Source organism: Xiphophorus maculatus, chromosome 18, assembly GCF_002775205.1.
Source record: "Xiphophorus maculatus strain JP 163 A chromosome 18, X_maculatus-5.0-male, whole genome shotgun sequence".
Lineage (NCBI taxonomy): Eukaryota > Metazoa > Chordata > Actinopteri > Cyprinodontiformes > Poeciliidae > Xiphophorus > Xiphophorus maculatus.
The window spans coordinates 4744554-4766571 of NC_036460.1; the positions used below are offsets into that span (position 1 = coordinate 4744554).

The window sequence follows — 22018 nt, forward strand, 5'->3', positions numbered from 1 at the left end:
CGTTAAGACACGACAGTGAAATTGGGAATGAAATGTCATCGCTTGTAAATAATGTTAAAAATTTTTAAAAACCACAGAAAAATCACAATTGTACATAAATATACAAATAATACTGTATTGCTGAATATTGTATATAACTTAGCATTTTCAGACAGTCTGAAACTAAATACATAATTATCGTCCTAAGAAGTAAATAAATGCCGTGCATGTTTCCCTACAGGTGTCCCCTCTCCTCAAAAGCTTCCTGGACCGGATGTTGGTGCGTGAGCCGGCTCAGAGGGCGACGGCCAGCGAGCTCCTGAAGCACCAGTTCCTGTCCAAGGCCGGCCCGCCGTCCTGCATCGTCCCCCTGATGCGGCAGAACAGGATGAGATGAAGCGCGGCGCTCGACACCTCCGGTGCTGTGAAGGCGACTCAGGTGGATCAGAATACTCCCGCACCGGGAGCCCAGGCTGTGCGGGAGTATTCTCCTTATCCGGTGTGAGTCACTGAACTGTGGGGAGCGCGCTCCCCGAATCAGAGGCAATAACGACGAATGCGTGGGTGAATGAGTGTGATATCGTGTGTTTCTGGACGCAGTAAAAGGCTCTTTTTCTTTTTTTTTTTTGGTGTACAGCCGGGTTCGAAGGAGTCGGGGACGGTTGGAGTAACTTTTTAAATCTCACTTACCGACAATCTGCAAACGTTTCCACTACAGACACTGATCCCGACCTCTGGACCCCTGAATTTACTACTGACAGCGGCGACCTTTGGACTCGGACTGTATTTTGTAGCCATAATTATCCTAGCTTCCTGTTGTAAACGAGCAAAAACACACTAAGTGAACATGTAAACACTGGAGTCATGGTAGCAGAGGACTTTTTTTTTCTTCCACTTATTTCCTAATATTCCTGTGTAAAAACGGTGAACTTAGAGAAAGCGTTGATAATTTACCGTCTCTGTTTTTGTGATTGTTGTATTTTGTTTGTTACGATGCAAAAGCACAAAATCTTACCAAATATTTTTGCATAGTTTGAAGTGCAGATATTTCAATACATTTGAAATAAGACAAACTAACTCAAAAATAACTTTTCAGCTAAATAAAGGAGCTTGTCTTATGTAAATAAAATTGATTAAAAGCAGGACTAGTTAAACTGTCAGATTACTTGATTTATAACAAGACATTTTTGTAAATGAAATAATTTCCCAGTAGAATTGGTACTTTTTTAAATCAATATTAAGGAATTATTTACTTAAATAAAACTCCTATGCCACTTTACAATATGACTTCCCTTACAGATGGCCAGTAATTCATAGCTATGTCATTAATTCATCTTTAAACACTTTATAAATCACTAATAACTGTTAATTATGCATTAATTATTGTCTAGAGTTGTTGTACTGAATATTTCAGACTACCTTGTAAGAACAACAAGCATTTGCAAATGTATTTTTGGCATAACATCTCCTTCTCATTCTTAATACAACAGTTATTGATGATTTATTAAGCGTTTATAGATAAATGAATAACATATCTATGAACTATTTATTAGCCATCTATAAAGGGAGCCTTATGGTGAAGTGATGCACAAGCTCCTGTATTTTGCTGTAAAGTTGCTTATAAGTTATTTTCTCTTATTTCCAGTGTAATAACATATTTGCACTAGAAACTACCCAGAAAGACTTGGTGAGATTTTGAGTTTTTGCAGTGAACAGAGTGAAACGTATCGAGCACTGGTGATGAGATGCACAGGAGCTGCACTCGCAGTTCGTTCCTGCAACACTAAACCCTTTAGAAGAGACGCTACGGGAGCATTAACCAATCAGCACACAGTCCCATAACACCAGGTCAAATTTAACTCATTCCTTCTTTATTTGTTAATAACTGTAGCATTTTTTTAGAACGATAGGCTTTACTTTATGTTTTTTTTTTTTTAAATATATATTTAATTTTTTCACTGTAGAACAGGAACTAAAAAACTCAAACTTTTTGATCTCTTGTGATGTATTTTTTTTACGTCTCCTGCTACTAACTGTTTTTACAGTAAACAACGGATGAAATTGACCCGTTCTGTTTCTGAATGACACTTTTTCTCCATTAAATGCCACACTGGGGTATTCCAGAACCAGCAGCCGGGGTGTCAGACGTCCTCAGAGGACGTCTGCAGGTTTATCTGTTTGATCTGGCGCCTGAACTGTAAATAAAATAAACTGTTTGGTTTTCCACATCCGGAGGACCAGCTTACCACCACGTAAAATCAATCTGTTGTATTGATTAAGTGATTCCTGTGTTTGTTGTAAACACAAACAGCTGTTCTATGGATCCGTTGCAGAGTGATGCCACAAGCACAGGAGGGCAGAAAGCTGCTACATGACTAGCATTGGTTTTAACTTATAATAGTTAAAACACTAAGCAATATAACTCGCAGAACCTTAAATGTACGCCTGATGTATAAAAGAAAAACTGTCAAGATTAGCACAACTAAATAACAAGGTCAGGAAAAGTTTTAATTTAAGAAATGGCGAGGAAGTAGGTCAGTTATGTTAGCTTGACTTTGACAACCATAACATGTAGATGCGATGTGGAATTTGGTGTTTCTATTCAGTTAAAACAAAAAAGGCAACCTAAACTCCAACTCTGACATGTGATCAGTAGAGCAGGTGTTTAGCTAATTTAATCAGCTAACCGCTGCTGTTAGCTTAGCTAATAGCAGCTGTAGCTAATCTGTCACAACTTAATAATTGCAAAATAAACATCAAACCTACAAACGTACAACTGTAACCAGCTGGATGTTCTCTTTTTTTGAGTGGGAAATGTTTGAGTGTTTTTTGCTGTTGAATCCTGAAACATTAAGTGGCGTTGTTGTCAGTCGCCATGGCAACGAGTCTGCGCGTAGCCAACACAGGGAGCGAGAAAAAAGTGATTTTGAGTTGTTATTTTTCCTTTGCTGTGGCGCACTGCGATAAATAAATCCCTCATCTCCAGGTCTCATTTAGTTAAAGGTTCTGCCGCGGCCGTTACAGATGGCGAGTGAAAGAATCGTCTTTTTGCCCTCCAGCGAGAAATTTCCGGATGTAAACAATAACAGCGAGGGGTCCATAATCAAATATAACAGCAGTTGGTGTTTTTGGCTACTTTCACACAGCAGGCGATTGCAATCTGTATCCAACTGCCATGACGTTTACAAAGTCATGACTCATTTCTATCGCGGAGCAACCGCCTGGCAGAGGGTTTTACACCTGGGACCAAATGTTTCTAGTATTAAGACACATTTTCTCACTGCCTGATATTCAGTAAGACTGTTTCCTGTGTTTCAGGGTTAATACATTTTTTAAAAAAGAATTGTTCAATCTTGCAAGTCTGTGACGGTTTCATTAGTTTTAGTTAAACTTCGTTAAATCTGGCTCATTCCTCCTGACGGAACTGGTGTAATTGGGTCAGGGTTCTAGATCGTCTTGATCACACACAACTTTTTAACTCTGTTTACAACTTTTTAATAAAACTAACAAGGTTTTGTGATGAACACTTAAAAACCTTGACTTCGTCCACACTTTAACTTCCTGGTTGTCTCTTCGATATTTCCACAGAATATTTTCTTAAACGATGCAATCACTTTTGTGAAGTGCACCAGTTCCACCAGTTCCAGCTTAAATATGTTTCACAAAAGAATCTAAATAAATTGAAAATAATCTAGGATATATTTATTGGTCTGGAGTTTGGTGGTAATATCTGCAAAAGTTAAATAAAGAAGTGAAACTATAAAAGTTTGAAGTGGTAAAAGTGTGAAATAACCGTCAGCCATCATACAGAGACTCAACAGTGTTTATAAACTTAACAGAAAAACGATGCAAAAATTAAAAGAAATTCAAGCATTTTTTTATTTACATTTTTTATAACAATCTGTTTTTCAATAGTTGCTGTAATATAAAACTTAAGATGACATTAAAATATTTTTTGTGGTGCTCATCTTTCTGATTTATGAAGCTGCCTAGCTCCTAAAACTAGCATAGCGTAGCTAGCTTAGTATAGCATAGCAGCGCGAAATGGAAAAGTTTGACAAAAAAAACCCTGGCCTACTAAAATCAGAAGGTCTGAAGCAGCATTTATGCTAAACGGATGTAATAATTATTGAATGGTGAATAAAAATGAGGAAGAAACATTCTGAAAGTCGGCGTTTCTTTGCATATTTTGTAGCATTGTCTGTGAGACTACAAACACGAGTCCCCGCTCAGAAGCTAATGCAGATTTTTGATTGATCTGCCTCATGTGAACCTGTAAAAAAGCAGAACTGGCTTTACGTTTAGAGTCTTCATTGTCTCCTCTGCCAGAAACGGAAATAAATTATGCTAAATAACCACTGGAACAATAAAACGGAACCATTTTAGACACAAAACAAATGCTTACAAGGCACGAGACGCTCTTATCAGCTGGTAGCATTTGTGTTTTAAATTGTCCCTTCAAAACGTGAATGAGGGTTTTGCCATTAAATTCAAGTTTTCCTTAGTAAATATTCACATTTCCATTAAGTCAGTTAATTTATCTACAGTAAATGTGCTAAAACACACAAAGAAAACTTTAAAATGTGCATAAATATTCATATATTTTCCTTCAGGCTGGAAGTGAAGAGTCTGCAGAAGTTAAAGTTGAGATTCCTTTGAGATGATTCTTTGTTTACGACATGCAGATGGATTCCTCTCACTCGGATGTGGCCGTCGTTTCGATTCCTAATTCAGTTTCCTTGTTCCTTCAAACAAACCAAGTTTTTCTGCATTTATCTGCAGACAGAAATGCATCACAAAACGCATTTCGCAGCTTTATGTTGAGTCTTAAATCTAGTAAAGTACTTTTTTTAATAGTTGATGTTGGAAACAACCAGTCTTTGTGGTTTATTTTAAATTATTTATAAAAGCTGCAGAAACTTTGAAGAAGTCTTTTGTGTAAGCTGGTGGTTTCTCTAACGTCATTAATCAGTTTTTAGGAAGCAGAGCAGCTTTGTTTAGGAAAAATCTTTTTTCTCTGGGGAGAAATTTTCTGAAAATGTGGTTTTCCACCTGTGGTTGCAGTGACGTTGCCGTCAATTAGCTGCTTCCTTTACGGCGTCTCTTCAGTTGTGCAAATGTCTCAGATGAAATCTTCAACGTAAGACGCTGCCTGTTGATCAGTTCAATTTGTTTTTCAACAACTGACCAATCAGCGGCCACAGTTTGTTCAAAATAAACACGTCTCACCTGGAGGAGCCAAACTTCAGAGTGCTGAGGTTTAGTTTACCACGAAGAATTCACTGCAAAATGTGAAAAATAATCAGAAAAAATAAATACATTCATTATGATTTCACACCAATAAAACCATTTCTGAGATAAAAGTTGAATTTTTGTCTTTCAAGTTTATTTGTGTAGCAACCAGGTGGTTTATATAAATATATAAATATAAAAAGCAGAAATAAAATCATCATATACTCACCAATGGAGAAACCAGTCACAAACATTACGATTTGCTGAATGCCATCATCCAAATCAACACACCTCAAATATTTTGGTCAATATTCCATTTATTGTGAATCAAATTAACTTTGAAACGTTTTGTTTTAAGTCTTGATTTAAAGGAACTCAGTGTTTCGGTTGTTTTGCAGTTTTCCGGAAGTTTGTTCCAGATTTGTGGTGCGTGGAAGCTGATTTTTTGACAGTTTTATTGTTGTAAAAACATAAATTCACATTAAGACTTTTGGCAAATGCTATGTTTTGTTGACATCAAGAAATAAATTAGGTTGTTTAAATATTTTTCCCTCTCTGTTGCAGAATGTTATCAAATTATTGAGGGTTCAGGTGTCAAAACTTTTGACCAAATCTGCCAAGTTTAAAGTACTTACCGGAGTAATTTAATGATTTTTTTATTTTTACCTCTTCAGCATTAAATTCAAGCCTGAATGTTTTCGTAGAACAACCAACAGTCGGGTATTTTATCAACCTGAGTGGGTCAGGAAATCATCTTTTCTTCAGATTTGCAAACTTTAATGAATGGATCCGTCTTTACTTCTCTTTACGTTGCTGAATGTTTGTAGTCCAACTTTGCCACAGAAGGGGAACAAAAATTAGATTTGCGCTGATTATAGGAGAAAACTTTGTGCTGCACCAACATTTTCCATTTGAAGACGATTTTGAAATATTTCTCTGGAAGACAAATAGTGTCCAGAATGCTTGTGTTGGAGGCCTACACTTGAATCGAGGTCGCACAATCCCTTCTAAGGGTCACAAATGGGCCCCGGGCCGCACTTTGGACATCCCTGGTTTAGGGAATCTGGTGCCTGAAGAGGAAGTGATGACACAGAACCAGGAAGTCTGGAGGAAAACGTTCAGTTTCATTGGCATTAAACCATGAGACCAGTGGATCCAGTTCATGGCTTTAAAGACACGGCTGCTGTTGAAAACTTAAATTCGTTAATTTTGGGAAATAATGTGTCAATGTTGAGTTTTAAATGTTTTATTAGAGCAGATTATGTCTGTGCTACTCTGCAACCTGCTGACTGTTTGAATGACTTCAGTCACTTTAAACAGGGGAACAAGTCGCTTATTTTATGTCACATGTTTTCATTTATTTGTCATTGTTTTGTAGAAATCAGTCTTCACTTTATTTAGTCAGAAAAGCAAAATTTTTATCAAACACGATTAAGGCTGAAACGATTAATCGTTTATTGAAATAATCGTCAGCTAATTTAGTGCTCAGTCATTTTATAAAACAGGTCATTTGCATAAAGAACATTCAGTTCAGTAATTAAGCCAGAACTGTAAAAAACATTATTTTATTTTATATTGAAGAAAGAAAAACTTTTATGTCTGTAAATATGCTTTACCCAGAACTCCTGTAGCGTCACCTGGTTCACATTCTGCAAAAAATACAAAATTACAACTTTAGAATTTTTTTATTGCATTTTCAACAATAAAATGTTTTTCTTATTTAAAACAGAATTCAGTTTTCATTTGCATCTTTTAGTGCATTTTTACTATTGTATAAAATAAGCTTAACTGCATGGTTAAATGGAAATTTTGCAGAATGTGACAATTTTTAATCGATTAATCGTCAGAATATTTGATTACTAGAATAATCGTTAGCTGCAGCCCTGATCAGAATTGATTTGTAAAAGTAATAAGATAAATGGAGTGAAGACTTTTTACAGGCTGTGTTTGTATTTGAGTCCTTTCCAAAAGCAGGATTTTCCAAAGTTTGACCTTCAAAACTTTAATCAAAAGTTTATTTTAAAACGTTTAGCGTGTTTGAAAAGGATTTTCTGAAATGTTTTTTTTTTCTCTTTCATGCTAAAAGCTTCATTAAAACATTAATTAAAAGTCGGGGTTGCTTTATTGCTTTATTTCTCCTGAGGATTGGAGACGTTCTCTCCTGCTCCGGGGTCGCCGCCGTACCTGTCGGTTTCTCACCTGCTTTCTGACGCAACCTTCAGTGGAAACCCAGAAAAAAAATCTGTTTCCACGCCGCCTTACGGGCAACAGGCAGAGTCAGCACAGGCTTGTATTTTTAGCACTTCCGCCTTCTGGGTGGAAGCTGCTGCTGCTGCTGCTGCTGCTGCTGCTGCTGCTGCTGCTGCTGCCGCTGCTGCCGCTGCCGCTGGCGCTGGCGCTGGCGCTGGTGGTGCTGCTGCAGGCGGACAGAACGGAGCGTCCCCTTTAATGAGAAGATGTGCCGTTATTTACCGCAGAACAGCTGGGCGTTTGTGGTTCTTCTGGATACCAGAAGATCCAAATCAAACATCAAGCTTTTTTGCTGCAGCTACAAAGCAGAATGTAAAATGTTCTGGTTCCGGTCCGTTTCTGGGTTAACCCACCTGATTTTAATGAGTTTATTTTGGTTTAATGTGAGAATTTGACACAGAGCAAAATGTTGAAACTAAAGGATGAACCAGGCTTACGGCCAGTACACTGCAAAAACTCTAAATCAAACCAAGTAGTTTTGGATTAGTTTGTAGTGCAAATTTATGAACCTGTTCAGTTAGGAATCAGTTCATTCATGGATCTGTTTAGTAAAGAATAAGTCCTTTCGTGAATCTGTTCATTCATGAATCAATTCATGAATGTGAAGGCTAATTTTTCAGCTTTAGCTCACTGAATCTCAAGATTTTGTTTTGTTTTTTGCAGTTTTGAACAAATACCCTTCGGGTTGTATGCACCAGTTCTTTGAACATCCTCTCAGTTCAGCCTCTGGGAGTTTGTTTTTAATCCTTCCGGGTAAAAGTCAGCAGCAGAAACTCTGGCTTTTATAACTAAGCAGCCCTGAGATGACTGTACTACCTTCCGGGTAGTCTCAACTTATATATGTATTTTTAAATGCGCTATCTGGCCACAGTTCCTCTTTTCTTTCATATGTGGGTCTGCTTGTGGTGTAAAGAAGGGACGGCGCTTCCAGAATGTAACGGCGCTGCGCCGGCGGGCGGGGCTTAGCCGCCAGCAGCCAATGAGAGGCCGGGATGTCGCTGCGAAGCCCAGCTGATAAATGAGTCAAAGCGAGGGGGAGCAGCCGAAAAGGTCTCACTTGTTGCTGAGCAGGAGCAGAGATCGTCAGCTGACCGCGGAGCTCCGAACCGCCTCGTCCCCATTCAGAGCCTGGAACCGAACCGGGAGTCCGCCTGCCAGCCCCGCCGCGCTGCCGCCCCACAGGTGAGGCGTTTTCACCGTCTACTTGGTCTTTACAGGACATGTTCAGACACGAAACACCTTTTTTTATTAAATGAGCGACCGAGGGATTTGTGTTTATTCTACATGTATTTCTAGAAAACCAGCGGAGCTGAACGCTTCTGCTCTCCTGATGTAACCATTTCATTTTATCCGATCATTTATTTACAGTAACCAAACGAGCCTTAAAAAAAGGATCCAGTTCCACTTTTCCATGTTTCCAGTTATCCTCGGTGAAACTGGTTAAAGGGTCAATTCAAAGCGAGTCTGGTCTGGTTTTACTGTGCCTGGGTGTTGATTAGGAATCCTGTTTTATTGATTATTGAGTAAATATAGTTGGACTTGGAAGAGGAACAAAAACTAACGGATTAATGTACTGGAGCGTGAAGCCAGCTGATGAGATGATGGGTCTGTGCAGGGCCGTTCAGTAGGATGCGGTTTGGTGCCCAACCCACACGGTTTTTTTTTTTTTACCCCAGATTGGCACCGATGTGAAACTTTGGCCCGATAACCTATATTTATAGTCCTTTAAAGGCTGAAAACCAGTATTTTATGACATTATATACATTTTTCTACCCTTTTGACACCGAAACAACAAAAAAACACGACTATCAAAATGATAGAAAAACCATTATACAACGACTGAAATCGACCGATATATGTTCACTCCGATATTTCGCACGTCCATATTTTATAAATGCTAATTATAATTTATTTTTAAGCTAGGCAGACATTTGAATGGGTTAGCCCTTTAGCATGCTAAAGGATGTTTTAAAGTTTACCACCATAATATTGGCAACTTATGATGGGATTTACATTTTTTGTTGTTGTTTTGGAGAAATACACTTCTAGAAATTTTAAAGGATAAATTCAGAAAAACTGGTAAAAACTGGTTTCATGTACATGTGACGTTTCTGCTGTGTGGAAATTTTAATGAATTGATGCAAAAAAGTAAACTTTAAATTAATTGAGGGTGTTTTTCAAATTTTCCCATTCTCTAATGCTTCAAAATGTGCTTTAAAAACAACAAAAGATGATTAATTTAAAATTATTTTCTGACAAAATATAACCTTGTATATTTTGGGCACCAAACTGGCTTCAGCCCAGGGACCCAGATCCTCCTGAATCCGGCCCTGCTGGCATTATTTAAATAGAGAATGTGTTTATACACCAAAAACATGCGCTATTGCAAGCTGAAAGCAAAATTCATAATGGTTAAAACGAAACTTTAGGAGCAGAAGTGAAACTCTGATGTTGCAGAAGCGTTTTTTTGGATAAAAGTGCCGAGTTTTCATGTTTTCTGGTGACTCCCTCCATGACCGAGGGGTGCATAGTTCAGGAAAAAATCGGTTTGGATTCGGCTTCCACCCAAAACAAAGCAGTTTTAAGCTTCACCTGCTTGTGTTTTGAAGTTATTTTGGTGTAATTGCTCTGATCCGATCTGTGTCAGAGAGCAGAGATGTGGTGAAAGCCCATCCCGTTATGCACTGTCAGCATTGTCTCTGTGCAGAAGCATGCTGAATGGCTTCTCTCACAGCTGACTGCACATGTGAGCGCAAAAACAAAGCATCCTGCATCCCAGAGAGCTGAATGTAGAGCCGTGGGGCTCCATCACGCATCGCTGTGGGGTTTTTTCATCTCGGCGGGGCGAGCCGATGTAAACACATCCAGCGTCCCGCTGCAGCTACTGATCAACCAGATTGTAGCGTTTTCATTACAAATACATGCAAATCTGTGTCTTATTTTCTGCAGACTTCTAAAAACCAACAACTAAACAACTGCCGTGTTTCTATTTAATCAGAAATGAAGTTAAAATCACACGTGAATGAGCTATAAGTCATTAAAAATCATGGCGCCGACGGATCTAAACAGTTTATTAGTTATTCAGCTGATCAAGGTAATCTGTGAACCAACCAATCAGAGCTACGAGGCGGGTTATAGTGCTGTCAATCACAATCTAGTATGGTGCTGCTCAACCTCCAGATTCCCCTTGCTCTCTGCTACGCTGCAGCTAGCATAGCATGTCGTCAGTGCTTGGCATAGCCACTGTTGACGGCGGAATAAATCGTTTTCTTTAAAATACAAGTTGTTTCTCCACCATTAGGACATTTTTCAAAGAGTACATCAGGTTGATTGACAGCGCTAAGCCCCTCCTCCTGGCTCTGATTGGTGGTTTTTGGTACATTTCTTCAGGCAACAGCAGCTCAGGGAGGAGGTGTAGGAGATCTGTCTTTTCACAGATTATCTGACTCATATAGTACTGTCACAACATGGTGACAGATTTAACAAATATGCAATGAAAAAAATATATATATATTTATAGATGTTACAAACTGCAGGTTTAATATAAACGCAGTTTGTTAGATGTGAATCGGCTTGGCTCTGCCGTCCGTCCTGCAGCTTCTTCCTGCTCAGGGTTTTCCCCTCCCAACTCCTCTTCTTGTCTGCAGCAGCATCGCTCGCGCTGCGTCTCGTCTTCCTGTGTTTGTTCCAAACGAGTCGAATGTTGTGGCTGGAAACAAAGCGCATCACTTCCTGTGTCCCGGAAGTTGTTGTTTTTTTTCCCTAGAAAAGGCCATCAAAGCTGCAAATGATGCTCCTCATCCAGCCTGATGACGTGTGTCGCATGTTTCCTTAACCAGAGCGGCCGGAGCGAAAACCCTGCAGGAGGAAGTATCAGTGTGCTGAAAACTTTTAATGCGAGAGAAATCAGTAAAACGTTATGCAGATCCTGTTTTAACCTTTGTATTTTTCACTTATTCTCTAGATAAAACCTTACAGATGAAAGAAAATTAGGGTTGAAATGATTAATTGGTTATTCAAATAATAGTCAACTAATTTAGTAATTGGTTATCTGGAGTACGGACTCTAAAAAAAGGGCATTTTCTTAAAGAACACAGTCAGTCAATAAAGCCAAACTTTACAAAAAATTAAAACAATTTGCATTTAAGATGAGAAAAATCTTCTTTGTCTGTTAATATGTTCTACGCAGAACTCCTCTGGTTGCAGTTTTACCTTCATCTGGTTCAAACTCGGTAAAAAAACCCAACTCATATTAATCACCTTTTACAATCCAATTATTATTATCTTTGAAAATCAACAGATTAGTCAACATTATTATTATTTTAGTGGCAGATGCATCCTTTGCTCCAAATGATCATCGTTCACTAAACAAATGCTGCTGTTACATTTTAGGCAATAAAATGTTTTTAAAATTAGCTTATTTGGATATTTTAATATAATTTTGTAAAAAAAAAACAGCTTTAGTTGTTAAATGAACAGAATGAACCTTTTTTCTTCCAATTAATTGATAGAATAATCGATTAATCGTCAGAGTAATTGATTACTAAGCCAGCTGAGTTGCAGCTCTACTGGAAACGTGAATCGTCACAGCAGAGGCTGATGCAGCACAACTTGCATGAACAGCAGCAGCGTCTCGTTCGTGGCTGAGTGTCGCTGATGTCTGCAGGAAATCTGACATTTATGACTCGACGCAGATTATGTTGTTCTTTATTCTGAATTTCAGACGAAGGAAATCATTTTCTACAGCCGAAACAAATTTGATGCTAATTTTCTCATTTTTGATGTTTGATCAGTGGCTTAAATTCTGCAGCCTGCCTGGTTCTGACAGCAGGAGGCCTAATATCAGCGCTGAGTAAGACGCGGCGCGCCCACGCAGGTCGCGGTCGCATCAGACGGAGGTGTTAGCGTATTCGTGCTGCGGTGGCGCCGGGCCCTCCCCGCCGCTGCTCTTGGGATGACTGGCATCCCTGTTGACATGAAAGCTCCCAACACACACACCGAAGGCGGCGAAAACACTCCCACACACCCACATTTTCACACACTGTGGCATTTGGTTTGACGCTGGCAGAGGTCTGGCGCTTCACAGGCTGCGTTTGTCTGGGAATGAAGGAGAGAGGGGCAGAAACCCATCACCTCAGAAGCCCTGCATGTTTTCCAGATGAGTGTCGGTCAATATGGGCTCTGTCGAAACTGTAAACACTCTCAGGTGAGGGGTTTCACTTTGAGTCGGCTGAAAGGTTGCAGCGAGGCTGGGTTTCATGTTGAAGTGGAGTAGATGTCAAAGTTTTACTGCAGAAGCTTAAAGTAGCTCTTTGGAATCATTTTGCATCAATTTAATTGAAATAAAAAGGGAAATTTATCAGGGTTGATTTTCTCTGTGCTGCAGAAACATTTCAGGGGCTGAAATCTGTTTCATTTTTTTATTTGTTGATTTTGAACGTAACTCGGATCCAGCGAGCGGCCTGATGAGGTGCAAAGGTCAGCAGTAAATGCACAAATACAAAAAAAAGGAGAAAATGTTGATCTGGAAACAGTAGTGTTGAAATAATAAATCTTTTTCCCATTGCAGATTCGATTTCCAATTTGAATAATTTTTTCTCTTTTTTCTTTTGTAGAGAAATTACAAATGACGAAATTAGGGCTGAAACAATTAATTCAAATAATTGTCAATTAATCAGTTAATTGTTAATTGGAGTATGCAGACTCAAAAAGAGGCACTTTGCTTAAATAACACATTCAGAGCACTAATTAAGTCAAAACTGTACAAGAAAAATATATTGTGCATTTTTAATAAAACTTCTTGCATATGTTTTACTTGGAGAAACACAAGAGAATAAACATTTTATTTTATATATATATATATTATTTTTTGGTATTCTCACACTCGTGTTCCCAAATGTTATTATTTTGATATTTTTCCATGAAATGCTCTGTTTAGTGCGTTTCTGCTAAATCATGCAGCCAGAATAAAGACGGTTAGCTTTACTTTGAAATCAATAACCTGCCGCAGGCCTCAGATAAAACACTATAAACATCACAGACCTTCAGATGTGGGACCAGCAGAACCGCCTGCCTCTCGTGGGTAAAATATGTCATGATGAGGTTTGCGGTTGGAGCTCAGTGACCGTTAAAGCTTAGACTCTCGTTTGCTTGCATGCTAGGAAGGCTTTAGCTCCTCCCCCTTTTTTATGTGACTCCCAGGATGCTTGTGGAAAAGTGTAAACTACTTTGTTGATCCCAAAGGGAAATTAAAATTTGTTGTAACTCATTAATTCAAGTTCTTTAAAGATTTAATGTCGATGAAGACTGTAGACGTTAGCTTCTGCGGTAGCTAGCGCCGTGTTTTTGCCTGTGCGTTTCTGTTAGTCTGTTCAGAGTTCTTGTGAAATAACCTCAGAACCTCCTGCTCTGGTTTTATGTGTTTTCTGCTGCTCTAGTGTTTCAGTTGCCCAGAAACAAGAGTCTCTATTGAGACACCAGAAACCAACATGTCCTCTTTGGTCTTAGATTTTTAGATTTAAAAATATCCTAAGAGGCGCGTTGATTCTCTGAATAACTTGGTGTGAAAATATTAAGTATGTCGGGGATTTTTCTCTTAACTCTTCAGGAAGTTTCATGTCGGCGCCAGTCCAGTATTCATGGCCGGTCGGACGCATCTGTCTCGTCTGTGGACTCTTCCTGGTCTCCTCCCCGCTCCTCTCTGCAGGTACTTTCTTCACAGCTGGTGTGCAACCTTTGACCTTCTTATTGCTTGATTCTGACTCATTCTGAAGACTCTTTCTGATCGTGACTGAATGTGAAACTTTGTCTTTTTTTCTACTCTCTTCTTGCTAAGCGTGTTTGTGTTTTGGAGGTTTGAAACCTGCCGTCTGGTTTATCTTATCGTAAATGTTTTTTTCCCTCTGAATCTGGTTTATTTCATAATTACCTTCATTTCTGGGGCTCAAAAGCCTGCAGACATGATGGAAACTGTTATTTTAAAATGTTTTTCTGACTCGCCTTGGGGCCATAACGTACGTTTTCATGTAACGGCCCAAAGTCCCAACTCTTTAAAGAACTTCTCACTTACATGTGTCAGCTTTTGACCAATCGATCAGTTCTGATTTTCTTTATTTTGATTTTGATTTATCAGTTGAAACGTAGGAATTTCTTGACCAAATACTGAAGATAATCATTAGCTATGCACAGATAAATCAATAAATTTTGGAATATATCAAACTGATCTTACTTTTTTCCCTCTGCGAAGGTTTAAAAAAATCTTCCTCGTTTGCTTTGCCATGTTTGTTTGAGAGGCATTCAATGATTTTGATTTAAAAAATGGAAAATTGAAGGTTTATAATGACTTTATAGTGACAGTGTTTGTTATAAAAATAAAGAAAATTGGGCAAAAGTGGAATCGGCAGGTCAGGCGTTTTAAAGATCGGAGATCGGCCAGAAAACTCCAGAACTCGCTCACCTGTCTGTCGACTTGTTTCTGACCTCTGCAGGCCGGCTGAACTGCTCTCACCCTCTGGTACCAGAACATGGAGGTTTCCGCTGCGACCCGTCTCCATGCCGCGGGTTTCCTTATAAAACCGTCCTCCGGATCTTCTGTGAGAACGGATACCACCTGGGCAACAAGAAGCCCAGCTCCAGGTGCCACCGGGGGAAGTGGGCGCCGCCCATCCCCTCCTGCATCCCCATGAAAGGTACGAATTTATTCAGAAATACAAAAGATAATCATGATGAATCTGAGGCTGTTTTCCAGTAGATTCAGTTCAATTGAGTCCAAAATTGTTACATTTTTAGCTGCTGTTATTCTCTTTTATGCTGCCCTGAGTCAAACAAACCAAACTATTTGAAAATCCTGTTCCCCTCCTCGCCTGTGGGGGTGCTGCAACAAGAACCGTGGTGCAGCGTCGGTTTCTCGGTTTCTTGCTGATCTCCCTTCTGTTATTCGTTAGAAACTCTTCTTGAAGGACGACATGCAGTTTGCTGAACATGGAGATATTTCCAGTGAAAACTTCCAATTCAAATGTTACGAAAGAATCTTTTGGATATTGTTTTCTTAATTCCTGTTTACGATCATTTCAGTGAATGAATAAAAGGGCTTCTTCTTAGTGACCTTTAGAAGCGGAACAAAACAGGTTTTGCTGATGAATGCTTTTACTGCAGCTCTGGATAAAATGGGGAAGAACCGTGTCAGGTTCCGCTGCGTTTTGCACAAAACGAACCTTCATTCAGCTCTGTCTGACTTGATGCATATTTTACAGAAAAAATTTGCAGGACTCTGTTTTGCAGCCTGAGTTCTGGTGCAGAGGTTATTGGGCAACTCTAAACATTTCCCTTAGCGCTGACCGAGTGCGGCGTTTCTCAGTTTATGATCTACTGACTCACGGGCGCTTCTGACCCAGATACTCTAAACAGCGATTAGTCATTTTATGAGGGTTTGCTGTTTTTTCCAACATTTAAAATTTGGATTGCACAACTTTACTCCCCTTACTTACTCACAATCTCTATTCTTCCTAAAATAAACAATAAAAACTTTAATTTCTTTGTGTGTAAAAATCAAGAGAATAATTTCTGTATTTTAATAGTTTTGCTGTGCATCTGGTCCGGATTTAGCCCTAAAAGTCATTAAACCCTCCACGGTTTGCTCCTTTTGGCAACACGCAGCAACTTTGCCACCGTTATCGTTTGACCTATTTACCAGATCCGCTCAGAGACTTTCTGACTCACTGCAGAGGAAGTAGATGCTCCACCGTCCTCAAACTGTTCCAACTTCCTCTGTCGCCATTCAGTCGAACACGAAGCAACAGGAAGTCAGAGCGCACAAAGAGGAAGCGGGCAAAGCCACTATAAATGAACCGAGATAGATTTCCTTCAAGCTGTCAAAATGACAGAAAAAATGCAGAGGAAAATAACATCTTGTAGCTGATGAATGGGTTACGTTCAATTTTTTACAGAAATATGATGAAATGCATGAACAATTAAACAGAAGCTGCAAATTCCTGTCTCTGCAGTGGATGATAATGACTGGAGGTCCCTGAATGACACATGACTGCACTGTGTTGTAATAATCTGAGAAATTAGTGGATTATTTGAACCAAATGGGCTCCAGTTTTATTATGAGGTAAAGGGATCCAAGCACTCAGCCTTGTGGAACCCCCATTTCCTTGCTTTCTTCGAAAGCAGGCATTACTGGCAACAAAAACAGCCGGAGTGGCACTCAACGAGAAGTACATTCCTCCTTTAAAAACCCAATCTCTGTGTTTTTATATAATTTCCTTTAGCTTAGAATGTTTTGCTGGTTTTTAATTTTAAAGTTTTGTTCAGAAGAATTAAATTCAGAAATACTTTATTTATCCCAAATGTAACGCTACTTAAGGCTAGGCGCCTGACTACGGCCAAATATAACAAATGGCGCTCAACTAGATTCGGCTATGGAGCCCGTGGGTGTGAATAAAATACCATTAGACAAAAGTATGTTTAAGTTATTGTATTCAACTTGTTTTTTTTCTTTCATATATATATGGAGATATGCAATAATAATAATATTTATAATAACAGTGATTTTCTATAATATAACCAAAAACACAACAAAGGAAGAGAAAAAAAAAAAACAACAAGCACTCAGCAACAAAACAATAAACCCTGATGTCACCCAAGAGTTTCTATTTTGGTCCATTCATGAATCCAAGGTGATCAATAGTCCATCAATCAATATCTGATTGTTTTCTTTTTTTTTTCCAAGATCCAGAGCAAATAGGTCCAGAATGAAAAAAATAGCTTGGTTCATTTAAATCCTACCGCGAAGCTGCGGTGATCCGGTAGCTCGCCATCCTGACGTGACACCGGGGGTGGGAAAAAACCTGACCTAAACAAGGTCATGAATAAAAATAAAACAAATTAGCTGTCATGTTTAAACATTGTTAAACTGTTATCCAAAATAAAAAAACATTTAACAATTACAAAAAAATAAACAAATAACTATATTCCATAAAGTGTTTTCTCATGATTTTTTTCAAATGAATTTCCAATTAAAGATCGCGATCAAATTCAAAGTTACATTCAGATTCAAATCAAGGGTATAGACCTTATTAAAGTTACCGGTAAAAGGTACAAATCAAATTAAAGTTACCGGTACAGATCAAATTAAAGTGCACTTTCACATTATATCTAAGTTTAATTGACGCAGTCAATTAAACTTAATTGACTTCCATATCGTTTCAATAAACAATTGTTTTTTTTTCCTTTTTTTTTTCCCGTTGCGCAACTCCCCAATAAAAACAAATGACCAAGCCCAGAGTTCTATAGGCCGTTAGCAAAAATCAATCAAAAAAATAACTAAAACTGTCCTAAAAGGACAAATCTACAAAAATCAAAAGGCCTATTTAATATTTTAACAATATATAATCTATTCGGCCACAAAATTAACAAAAAGAAAATGACCTTTTAAATCAATAAATAAACTTTTCAGTCATTAATGCACAGATTAAGTGGGCGTGTCGCCACCGCATTTCTATTTCCAAAGAAAACAAAGTACGTAAATTAAACGACTCACCGTCGAGCGGTCGACAGGAAACACCCAATTTAATCCTTCGGTCCTTTTTGTAAGCCTCGATCCAGCCGTATTCTTCTATAAGTTTAGAAGACGCCGAGACGAGCAGCTGGCCACAGGGACAGCAGCAACAGCGATTGACATCCGAGTCACCTGTGACCCGTAACTTAAAGGGTGCTGTCAGATTGACCCGCCAAAATAAAATACGGGTTCCTTATTTTGTGCAGGTTACACAAATGTTTTTGTTACTCGTAGCTTCACTGGAAGTTGTGAACGTTTAGCAGCAGAGACGATATTCCACAGTAACATGTCCTTGATGACACAAATCGCTTGTTAGCAAACTCTGCTATTCCCCCTCCTTTGCTTTTGCTGCTCCTCTTTTGGAAAAGATGGTTTGAACTTGCTTTCTCTCTGCATCCGTGATTCGTCCTTTTCAACTCCTCGGGGCTTTGGGGTCGTAGTTCAGATATTACTTGAGCTTCTGAGATGCTAATCAAGTGCTTCTGGTTGTAAAAGCAATACCTTGTTGCCATGGTTACACATCATAACTGTCCAAAAAACCCCATCAGAACCAGAGGGAATAATTGATTTACTCCTTTTTTCTTTCTTAGCTGAACTATTCAACCGTTCAGTTTGTGTTTTGCAGAGTTTCTTCCACCTGTGATTGTTGTAATTTATTTATTTTTGGTAACGTTTTTGCGTCTCTGCCCTCCTCCACAGACGGGCCCAGCATGAAGCCCGACGGCGACATGCCCAGCATGGCCACCACCGCGGTGGGCGTGTCCATCTTCCTGCTCACCACCACCGCCTGCCTGATCGTCAAGTCCCGCCTCTACCCCTGCCGATCGCACAGGTAAGGAGAAGAAAACCAATCAGTTAAATCCATTATCTGATCGACAGAAACTGTTTTGAAATCCAAACTGGGTTGAATTGAATGAGGATTGGATCTGAATCTGGCTTTGTGGTCCAGTAATCGGTTCTGTATAAATGAAATCAGTTGAGCTACGTTCACACATCAGGCAAAATGACCCAAATCCGACATTTTCATGTCGGTTTAACCGCCCACTTCCAATCATTTCACCAAAAAAAAACCTCATTTGTGCCACTTCCACATGGCCCAAGTCATCGTAGGAAAGTGACGATACGTGGAGCTGAACCGGATCTACATGTGATTGTTTTCAAAGCTGAACAGTCATGTCCGACTTGCGTCATTGACGTGAAACATGCGTCATAATTCTGCGCCAGAAGAAGCCAGATGGCATAAATCTGGATGTAAACAACGGTTGTTGACATAATATCATGAGTATAATTTTCAGTCACTAGCTGTGTTTCCATTCTGCTAATGATGAAAAAACGCCATTTCGCAATTGGGGTGTTTCCAGTAAATAAGAAATACTATTAAAATCACACATGAATATATTAATATATTATAAAAAACACAAATGCCGTCGTCCTCCAACCACTTCCTGTCGTCTTCTTTGTCGTTTCCGCCAGGAGTAATAAACGGTTGTTGATCATGTGACTCGTGTGATACGAGAAAAGTTTCCGTTGCAGTTTTGCAAAGTCCACTAATTTTGATACAGCTGAAAAATCACTACATCCTATTACTCAATAACTTAAAAATCGACCCATAAACGGCGGCGGCCATTATTACTTCTGTAACCAGAGCGCTGCTGTGACATCAACACTGTTCTTCTGCGCATTCGGGTCACTTTGGGGTCGCAAACCGTTCAGCCAGAAGTCTGATTGCGGACGCGTTTTATTTATTTATTTTTTTTTGTCATCGTCTGCAGCTTCTGTAGAGAAGTCCGTTTGGAGCCAGCATTGGCATGAATCATAGATCAGAACCTACTACGTTACCTTAGATTCTGATTAGAAACTAATTTCCTGAACGTTAAGTAATGTGAGGTTCCTCTTCCTGTGTCCCGGCAGCCGTCGCTCCTCGGACCAGCTGGACCTGATGGTGGACGGCCTTTCCGTCTCTCTCCCGTCCTACGAAGAGGCGGTGTACGGCAGCTGGGGGCAGCGCATCCCTCCCTGCTCCGCCCCGGGACCGACCCAGCTCCTGCTGGCCCAGGAGGAACCCGGCTTCTGCCCGTCGCCTCCAACTGACCAGCCGGACGGCAGCCACCAGCCCCTGCTGTCCATCCAAAGCCCGGAGAACCCCCCTCCGCCCTACGAAGAGGTCCAGTCGTCCCGTTCCAGAGAGCTGCAGAACGACGGGAACATCTGCCATCTATCGGACGATAAGGACACTTGATCGCTGAGGAGCTCCTATGGAGACGCGATTGTGACAGCTGGTAATCTTCAGTGTCTCATCTGACGAAGATGAAGGAGGAGCCGCTGATTCCTCCACCACCTGCACTTTTCCTGATTGGCCGCAGCTGCGCGGCATCAGGACAGAAATGATTTTTATACAAAGCTGACGAAATCTGATCGGCCAGCCGTCGGCGCACAGAACGCCAGACTCGTGTATTTTGAGGTGCATGAGTCAACAACATACTTCTGTTATTGATCATATCACTTACACATGTTCAAAAAATGCTGACTTGAAGAAAAAAAATCCCCGCTGTTGTGTGGCGCCCAGTGCGTCGACGGAGCTGGCTGAGGACTGAAGAGTTTTTCTAAATTAAATGTTGGTTGTATTGAGTGTGTGTGTTATGAATGTAAGCCTCCTGGCCGGTTTCTAAGCTGTTAAACATTAATTTATGTAAATGATTTTTGAGGTTTTGCCGTGTTTTCAGTTCTGGAGACGTCGTTTTTTCCCTCCCCTCAGTGATGGGGCTGTGTTACAGGAACGTTTCCCGTTTCCATGGCGATCGACTCTACGCCATTTCTGTCTGAGATTTTTGCACGTTTTCAGGCGCAATCTGACGCACAGAGGTGCACAGAGTTATTAAAGTAATTTAAGCGTTTTATTAATTGTACATAAAATAAATATATTTGATGGGATGAGAACAATCAAATTGGTTTCTGTTGTAATCAGTGGAGAGCGGAATGTAAATATCTATATTTTTAATATAACATTTAAATCTACTACCTAAGATTAATTTTCTTTAAATCAAACAGACTAATGGACGTTTTTTGTTTTGCTCTTTATTTCTTAACCTGCAAAAAAAAAAAAATTTTTTTTAAATCTTAAATGACCTAAAAGCTTCGGACACTTTCCTGTTTTTATTTCTGCAGGGACGCCTTCACAGACCTTGAATGTATTTAATGTTTGATTTTGTGTACTTGTTAAAAGGATTGTAATACTTGCAGATGACTATTTGTACATTGTGTTATTGCACAGAATTCTAATGTAATAAATAAATGGTTCAGGTGTTTATGTTGGTCTGATTTGTGACGTAATTAGTTTCAGCTGTGATGGACGGAGACGCAGCGAGGCTCGTTTCTCTTTAATATCTGCAAATACAAGTGAAGAATTTTGCTTTCTCCTGCTGAAGGTTAGTCGAAACTCCCACATGGTTTGTGTCGCTGGTTTCTTATAGCAGTTGCACCATTTCAGTTCTCTTTCAAGACTTTTAAAAAAGATTTATTGCAGGAAATGTGACTGTTTCAGAGGCTGACCACATCCAACAGTCAGAGGGAACCGGAGTTCAGAGAATCAGATGTTTGATGCAGGAGTCAAGCTAACAGTTACTCAAATCCGGACTTTTTTCTCTTGGAAAGAGAAAACTTTGGTTCCACATGTCCAGAAACGTAAAAGTTGGGCGGGTTTCTGCTTTATTTTTAAGTTGGTGAGATGTTGAAATTTCAAGTTACCAAACCAATTGTTTCAGCAGAACAGCACTTAGTGGGCTAATTGTTTTGTTTTTTTAAATTTGTTTTAGTTACTTGATTTGTAAATGGTTCAGATCGATCTAATCTTAATATTTAAAGATAATCTGAGTAAATCCAAAGATAAATGTTAAAATGATTTTTAAAAGCGAAAATACATCCATAAAGCACAGGGCTGTAAAATGTAAAATTACGACAGAAGTGTAATCGGTCAATATTTTTCGCAATACGCAGCAC

The 22018-nt window shown here is 39.4% G+C and overlaps 2 protein-coding genes across 4 annotated transcripts in view; both read left to right on the forward strand.

Annotated features, from left to right (window-relative positions):
• Positions 1-5348, forward strand: part of LOC102225392 (serine/threonine-protein kinase PAK 4) — a 43323-nt gene extending 37975 nt beyond the window's left edge. For 2 of the 3 annotated variants that reach the window (XM_023351494.1, XM_023351495.1), the window contains exon 11: positions 221-5348. In XM_023351494.1, the coding sequence (XP_023207262.1) occupies positions 221-376 (156 nt within the window). In that variant the 3' untranslated portion in view covers positions 377-5348. The remainder of the gene's footprint in view (positions 1-220) is intronic. The other variant, XR_002754356.1, reaches the window with a different exon arrangement.
• Positions 5349-7334: 1986 nt separating this feature from the next.
• On the forward strand, positions 7335-21075 carry LOC102225131 (sushi domain-containing protein 6-like). Its single transcript, XM_005811983.3, has 5 exons — positions 7335-8643; positions 14069-14167; positions 14949-15149; positions 18722-18854; positions 19934-21075. Exons 2-5 carry the CDS (start codon positions 14077-14079, stop codon positions 20259-20261), a joined length of 753 nt encoding a protein of 250 aa, XP_005812040.1. The 5' UTR covers positions 7335-8643; positions 14069-14076; the 3' UTR covers positions 20262-21075.
• The last annotated feature ends 943 nt before the right edge of the window (positions 21076-22018 follow it).